This window comes from Pseudopodoces humilis, chromosome 26, assembly GCF_049639895.1.
Source record: "Pseudopodoces humilis isolate 2021_Gansu_Grassland_sample_001 chromosome 26, ASM4963989v1, whole genome shotgun sequence".
Taxonomy (NCBI): domain Eukaryota; kingdom Metazoa; phylum Chordata; class Aves; order Passeriformes; family Paridae; genus Pseudopodoces; species Pseudopodoces humilis.
In genome coordinates this window covers 1,579,375-1,587,500 of record NC_142225.1, presented here as the reverse complement: position 1 = coordinate 1,587,500, position 8,126 = coordinate 1,579,375, and the positions used below count along the sequence as shown (strand labels likewise).

Below are 8,126 nucleotides of genomic sequence, written 5' to 3'. Positions count from 1 at the left end.
GGCTTATCCTGATGGTAATATTTATAAAGCAGTTGCCTACTAGTCAGTAGTTTAGTGAATACAGATGTCTTTGTTTTAGCTCTGTTATCTTCTTTACTTTAGTTATTTTCTACTTTTGGGCTTTGAAACCGCCTTTAAATTTATTTTTCCAAGGCACCTTCACTTCCTTGTACATAAGCCAGGAGCTTTCCAGCTCACAGGTCCACCACATGGTGTGAACATAATCACTTCCCTGTACCTAAGCCAGGAACTTTCCAGCTTGCTGATCCACCACAGGGTGCAGGGTCTGTTGCTCCATAGCTGGCCTGATCCAAAATACAGCTGAGGGTCATAAGAGGCACCACAGGAATGTTTATAAAACTGCCTTGGGGGCCTCCATTGCCATCTCTCTCTGTCACTGGTTATGTTCCTATAATTGCAACTTGTTTTTAATAAACAGGAGAGTTTTCTTCTAATTACAAAATTCAGTGTCAGCACATTATTTGTCAGCACATATAATTGTTAGGAATGGAGAAGAGAGCTTAGACAAGTGCTGCCTTTGACTCAGATTTCTGGCAGTAGCTCTGTTTGAGGTGGCCTGTACCCCAAATGTCTCTCATTTGCAAGTTGTTAAGAATGGCCAATTAGGTCTATTACAAAATGAATTATTTATTGAATAGACACAAGATTAACAGACCTAGGACTTTGAACAGACTGCTTATTACACAGGATGAAACAAAAACAGCTACTAGTAGATAAAAAAAGTATCTATACTGCAGCTAGTGAAGAAATAGTACAGATTAGAAGTCAATGTCACTTAGCATTGAATTGGTGATGGAGTACACATAAGGTCCTTTCACCCAATTCCCAGGAAAATATCTGGAATTTGCATCCAAACTCTGGGGAGAAGCCTACACATTTCCAATGTGTAGGAGACTTCTGCCTCCATGAAAGTTTGTGTAGCTTTTCTAGTTTATAAAGTGAAGTGTCTGTCAGTCAGAAATTGCAGCTCATATCCCCACATCGTGTTTTTGAGGCTGGTTGTTCATTGTCAGCTGGGAGTTCCAGCCCTGGTGCCAGAGAGAGAGAGAGAACTCACTAGGCAGAGACAGCTCACTGCTCAGCCAGCCAGCCTGGGTCACCCCAGCAGCTCGTCTGAGGGGTGACTGCCCAGAGCTATGGACACAACACATCAGCTCTTCTGTGGTGGGGGATGTCCTGCTGGAACAGATCAGCTCTTCTGTGGTGGGGGATGCCCTGCCAGAACTGATCAGCTCTTCTGTGGTGGGGGATGCCCTGCCAGAACTGATCAGCTCTTCTGTGGTGGGGGATGTCCTGCCAGGACTGATCAGCTCTTCTGTGGTGGGGGATGCCCTGCCAGAACACATCAGCTCTTCTGTGGTGGGGGATGCCCTGCCACACTGGTTTCCAAGCAGCAGCTGCAGTTACTAAGCAGATAGGCAGAGGTGACAGCTCTTACTGGCTTTAGGCAAAGGACTTGTGTTCTCCCACCTGGATTTTTGGTCGTTTCTTCAGACCATGGTGCATACATGAGCATATTTTGTTGGATGCCTCATCAGAAAGGCCAGATGGGTCTGTTCTGCTGCTGTGGTTGTGTTTGGCAAAGCCTGGTCCTCTCACTATCTCACCCCAGGTTTATCAGCAGGAGGCCTGAAGCTGGGTGAAGGGAGCTCCTTTCTTGCCAGTTTGCCCTCCTGCACATCTCCTTTGCTTGCCCATCAGGCCTTTGTGGATTCCCTTACAGCAGCACCATGTGAGCATCAGTCGGTGCTGAGGGTACCAGGGGCTGTCTTTGCCTCCATCAACACAACCCCTTTTAGAGCAGGTTACAGTAACTTGCAGGGGAAAGGGAGACAACAGAAGCTGTGTCTTTGTGGCTCCCTTTTCTTGGAGAACAACCAGGTCTGAGCAGGGTGGTATTGCCCAGGCTATAAACCAGAAGGGAAAAAACACTCAGTGCAACTGAGGGTAAGCTGGGAAGAGGAAAAGGAGAAGAAATTAGATGTTAAGGATGTTTTATTGTGTCAGGAAACTAGGTGAATGTAATGGCACTGTATGTGCATCCACTCTGGTAATTATTTCAGCACTATGATCAGACCCAGTTTGGCAGTAGATACAAGTCCTGGAGATAATAAATTTCCTACGACCTGGGAGTGTAGTGGGAACAACTGGGTAGAGAAAACAAGCTCAAGTTAATACTTCTGGCCAGCAAAGGCAACAGCAATAAGCTTTTATAGATAACAAAAACTGACAGGAAAGGTATGGTTGTTCTAACCAGAAAATCACCTCTGAATTAGTCACTGGCCATCAAAAGTCTGTCTTGGGTGTCTTCACACACAAAACTGTGAGAAACTGGACTTCACACATTCCAGGGTGTGTGGTTCCATCACTGTAAGGTGAACAGGACCCAGCTCATGGCCTCAGGGGCAGCCTCCCTTCGTGTGCCAGCCCTGGAACAAGTGCCTGGCATCACTGGTGCTGCTGAGGCTGAATCCTAATAACCCCCAGAGTTCAGACATGTGCAGCCCTGCAGCATCCTTCCAACCCAAACCATCCTGCAACTGCATGATGATTCCATGATTCCCTCTGCAAGCATCCTGTGCTTGCTTATATATAACTATAACTTACTAGTTTAGGTGGTGGGGCCAGCCATCTAACCTTAGGGCACTCCCAGCACTGCCTTTCTCAAACCAAAGCGGGGACGAGCAGATGCACGGTTACCACGTGGCTGTCACCCCGGGCACCCCAATTGTGAAAGCAGAGCCACCACGGCTGTGAGGTCAGAGCAACTGTGCCCTGTGGCACGAGGACAGAACCCAGAGTGACTGTCACACCGGGCAGACATCATCTCCTGCAGCTCAGGAGGCAGAGCTGAGCACGGAGGGATGGGGAGGAAAAAGGCTCCCCAGACAAGCCATGATGAATCTTCCAAACCACTGGGAGAGGTGACTGTGGAGCTCAGCAACTGCCCAGTGAGCTGGTATGAAGTGGGCTGCTCCTGCCCGGTGTTGGATTGGAATGTGGGATTGGAATGTGGGGTTGGAGCAGCATGGGGAAGCTGACAGGTTTTCTGAAGACCTGTCCTGTGATGTGTGAAGTCTCCTTTCTCTGGGGATGGGCTCCCAGCTGGAGAAGAGACTCGAGAGACAGACATAACTTTTCTCTGGTTTCTTTTCCAAGGGATGTTCTTCAGGCTTATTTGGCAACTGGCAGGTGCCTTTGTCTGCCCGGGGAGAAATTTTCTGAGCCCCTGCCATCCTCACAGAGTGCACACTACTGTGTGTGCTTTCTACTGTGGACAGGGGCAGGATGGGAATGTCTGAGGCCCAGTGCAAGCAAAAGGGAGAGCAGAGTGTGTTCCCTAACCAACAGCCCAGGGCTCCCAGCTGGACGATGAAGCTTGAGCACTGCTTGTGCTTTGGCCAATCTCAGGCAGAGACAAGAGCAAAGCCCCTTGGCAGTGTCACTGGCACAGCAGAGCCAGAGCTTCCAGCTTTGGCTGCAGAAGGACAAACTGCTGCGTAGCCAAGCACTCAGGGCACAGCCAAGCCTCTGCAGGGGAAGGGTTTTCCCCAGCTTTGGCAAGAGACTGTGCAAGTTGGGAAAGCTCTGGGATCAAAGACAGGCAAAGCTCCAGGGCTTCCTTGCTGTGGAGGGGTTTGCGTAAGGCTTGGGTAACTGACAGCCCCAGGATTCCCTCTCTTTCAGGCAAAAGATGCTGCTGCTGATGTGCTTTAAAGTTTTCACCCTGTTGATCTCAGTGGCTCTTGGTGAGTTTTCATGAGCAAACAAGTGAGAGTGACAGCCTGGCTGTGCTGGATACCAGCTTTCCTTCGGGGCCATTATGTGTGGAAACTCCTGTGGCCCCAAGTGCTCCCCGAGTGTTCTCCTGACTGGGACTGGCTGTTGGACCACCAGTAAGGCTCCCAGGTAGTCTCACAGCCATTCTACTGCTCTGGCCACTGGACTGAATGGCTTGCTGCAAGATCGAGAGAGAAGGGCATAGGTATTTGCAAAGCTGAACTGGGGATGCCCAGAGGGAGGGGCTGTGCAAGGGGAGGGAGTGGGGAGATTCCTCTCCCAGCCTGGTCTAGGTGCTGACCGAAGTGAGGGCAAACAGGGAGTAGAACTGGGACAACAAGCACAACTGCAGACCATGCTGGGATGTCCCCTGCAGCTGATGGCCCTCAGTCAGAGGAGAATCCTATCTCTGCACCCCACATTCCACACCCCAGGGCAGCAGGGAGCACACAATGGGCCCTCGGTGTGCTGCAAAGCCCAGTCCAGTAACTGTGTCGGTGATGTGATTGCAGCTGTTGTTTTCTGCGGGACTGCCCTGTCAGGATGGTCACTGTGGACAAAGGGACTCGTGGAGGTTAGTGACTGTCCTGGGACAGGCACCTCCTGCAAGGGAGTGTTGCTGACAGTGGCTGCATAAACCCGAGGCTCTTCTGCTTCTACACAGCATGACCCAAAGAAGAAGCAGATTGTGTAATCTTCCCTGGGAAGCCATGGTGGCTCTGGCAGTAGATGTTCTAACCCAGAATTTTCACTTTCAGGAGCTGCCAAGTGTATTTCCAGCAGGACTGAAACCTCTCTGGTAAGAGATTTCCTGTACTGGAACTGTGTCTGTGCAGAAGTGTCAGCTGAGCTGGTGCTACCTGTGCTCAGTTTCCAAACAGCAAAGGCTCCTGTACTTCTGTCCTGCCTTTGCCTTTTGCTCAGCTTGGGCTGGAAAGAAGCACTGGCAAAGCAGGGGAAGCACGTGTGTCTCTATAGAGCCCAGGTGTCTCACAGAAGGAATGGGCTGCTTTGACAAGATCTGCTTTTCTGTTCCTGCAGGAATTCACACACTTTGATTGAAACCCAAGAGCTGCAGAATCTGCTGGGAGAGGTCACTCAACTGAGGGCAGAGATCAGTAGTTTGAAGGTGACCCTGCTATTTTGGGGAAAGAGGCCTGGCTGGGCAGAACCCCCAAGAAAGCTCTCCTTGGTATTGTTGGTGGGGTCAGAACGTTGTGGCCACAAACACTGTTCCTCAGTCCTCTGTCAGCAGCAGTTTCCCAGCTCTGTGGGCATGGCTCTCCATGTGTGGCTGACACAGAGCGCTGCCTCTGTGGGTGATGGCAGCGTGCTGATGTGGCCCTTTCCTGTTTGCTCATGGTCCCAGGAACTGACCCAGATGGCTTTGGAATCCTGTGTCAAGACAGACTGGGCCCTTAAGAGCTCTGGTAAGGACACAAGCAGCCCGGTCCCCTTGCCTTGTGCTTGTCTGTGTCCTGTCCACAGTCTACAACTGGGGTTGCCCCCAGACATCTTCCTGTGGAGATGGCACAGGAATTACAACGTTCCTGCATGGATGGAGGGGCTCTCTTCCTCTCCACAGCATCTGGAGAAGGAATGGCTGGCTTGTCCTTTGCTTCAGCCCAGCACTCCTAGCCCTGTGGAAGAGGCAGTCACCAGGCACGTGGCTGCTGTCATTGCCCTTTGCAGCTGGGCCTCCCCAGGACAGGACAGGTGGACATGGAGCTGGCCAGTGGCATCAGAAATGGTGTCTGAGCACCAAGCCCTGCCAGCCTTGCAGCCATTTGCCCTCCCTTCCTTACAGGAGCCACCATTGACACACAAAGAACTTCTCAGACCTACGACTGCAAAGAGAGCTCTCTCTGGAGGATTTTACGCTTCTTCTGGACTGCCAGCCCTCCTGATACTATTTTGCAGGTATCTTTGCAGAAATCATCAGTTTTCCCTCCTGTGAATTTGGAAACCATTCTCAGGGGGTCTCCTCTCAGCCCAGGGGTAGTGGTCAAGCCCACAGTGTAGATTTAGATTCCTGAAACCAAAGGTGGAACATAGGGCTGGGCTTGCTGAGAAGCAGTGGTTCCTCTCTGGACGGAGTGGAACCAAACTGAGCTGTACTGCTGCATTCTGCCCACAGTCCTCAGCCACAGCTGGGTGTAAGGATTTCTTTCTACCTGGTAATCACTGTCAGCCCTAAGAGCTGATTTCCAGGGTGGGAGGTGGGAGGAGGAGGGATGCCCTACAGAGTCCCTGGGCAGAGGTGTTTCTGCTTGTCCTTGAGAGGGATGGTTTCCTAACCACTGTTCTCCGTTCTGCCATGCTGGGCCCACTTTGGCAGGCAGGGAAGTCCTTCTGCTTCTGTCCATTTCCTCACATGGCCCTTTTTTCAAGCTGAAACAGAGCACACACACACACTCAGCCCCAATGCTTCAAGCTACATGGGCAGTTGTGTTGGCCCAGAAGTCACTGCTCTTGCATTCTGTTGCAGCCAAATGTTTTCCCAGGAAACTGCTGGGCTTTCAAAGGGCATCAGGGCCAGGTTGTCATCAGGTTGCCAGCACGAGTCTACCTGACTGCCATCACAGTGCAGTACATCACCAAAGATGCCTCTCCAAGTGGGACCATCTTCAGTGCCCCCAAAGACATTGCTGTCTTTGTAAGTCTGCTGGGTGCTTCTGGTGGGGATCTGGCCCTAGGGGGAGGTCAGGGCAAGGTCTTGCTTGCTTTTGTGCATCCTCTGAGCTTTGTGCCCTGCGCTTTCTTGAGCCCTGCTGTGCTCAGTGTGACACTTCAAGGGCTCGAGAGGTCCATCCTTCTTAAGACTTGTTCTGGCCAAGAACCTAAGGGTTCTTGATCAAAACACAAGGCAGAGACTGAGCTCTACCCTAACCAATGCCAGACTACTGCCAGAGCCCTGCGAGAGGCTGGGCACATAAGAGGGCTGATCCAGTCTCTACAATCCCTCTTTGCCCGGAAGAGCCCGACTCGCTCTCCTTGTGCTTTGCTCCCAAGGGACTGGAGGCAGACAGAGAAGAGGAAACTCTCCTGGGGATGTTCACCTACAATGTGGAAAAAGATCCCATGCAGACTTTCCTTCTGAAGGTATGCTCCACACATGGGGCCAGATGACAGGGAGCAGAACAGGTTTGCTCGAAAGTTCATGGCAGGGAAGGTGCGAATGTTTTCTCCCTGGGCAGAGGGTCCTGGATTGCTGCCAAAAGAAACCTGGCAGGGCTTGGAGGGCTGAGTAGCAAGTGGTTGTGGTAGCCAAAGGACAGGGTCAGGCCTGAGAGATCCCTGGCTGCAGCCACTGCCTTCAGAAAAGCCAGATGCACATGCAGCCACACCACGGAGAAATGGGGACACACTAGGGGGGTGACACACCGGGGGGGGGGGTGTGACACACTAAGGGGTGACACACCGAGGGGGGAGTGACACACTAAGGGGTGACACACCGGGCAGGGTGACACACTAGGGGGTGACACACCGGGGGGTAACACACCAGGGGGGTGACACACTGCAAGGGGTGACACACTAGGGGGTGACACACAGCCCCATGCACAGAAGCATGTCCCCAGCCCCTCAGTCAAGACAGAGCAAGGGACAGAGGGAAAGGAGGCGCAGCCCCAGCGGGGCCAGCATGCAGAGGATGCCAAGAGCCTTCCCTTGCCCCCAGCCTCCCCAGCAGCCCCAGTACCAGCAGCGAGCTTCAGATCTCTATTGCTTCTCCCAGCTACTTTTGGGAGCTTGTTCCTGAGCAGAAACAGGGCTGGTGGGGTAAGACATGTTGATTTCACTGTGCTTTTAACGCCCCCCTTTTCCCTCTTCACAGAACATGCTGCTCCCCAGAGCCTTTTCACATGTCAAACTTCTTGTGAAGAGCAACTGGGGAAACCCGTGGTATACTTGCATTTACCGAGTGAAGGTTCATGGAAAGATGGCAAGCCAGAAAGACTCAACCCAGGGCCAAAATAAATAAAGAAGAAAACACAAAAGAGGAAGAAAGGGCAGGAGGAAGAAGGGAAATGGGGGGAATGATGTGGTAGCCCAATGTTGATTTTAGAGGAGGCATATGGGACTGTGTCAGGTGAGTTTTAGGTAAAATATTAGGAATTAGAGAATCATTTAATCCCCTCTGCTGAAAAGGAACCACAAGGATTATCAAGTCCAACTCCTGGCCCTGCACAGGACAGCCCCAACAACCACACCATGTGTCTGAGAGCTGGCTCAGTGCCATGACCAGTTCTCTAAGAAGCCTGTTCCACCCTCTGAGTGAAGAACCATCTGGCTAAAGAACCTTCTGGGTGAAACACCTTCTGGGTGAG

General features: G+C 51.7%; 1 protein-coding gene across 1 annotated transcript; it reads left to right on the top strand.

The window, feature by feature from the left end:
* Nucleotides 1–5,182: 5,182 nt before the first annotated feature.
* LOC148182551 (SUN domain-containing protein 5-like) lies at nucleotides 5,183–7,780 on the top strand. The gene is made up of 5 exons (XM_088067298.1): nucleotides 5,183–5,231; nucleotides 5,609–5,721; nucleotides 6,290–6,457; nucleotides 6,814–6,903; nucleotides 7,634–7,780. The coding sequence occupies exons 1-5, from the start codon at nucleotides 5,183–5,185 to the stop codon at nucleotides 7,778–7,780; spliced, it is 567 nt and encodes a 188-aa protein (XP_087923424.1).
* The last annotated feature ends 346 nt before the right edge of the window (nucleotides 7,781–8,126 follow it).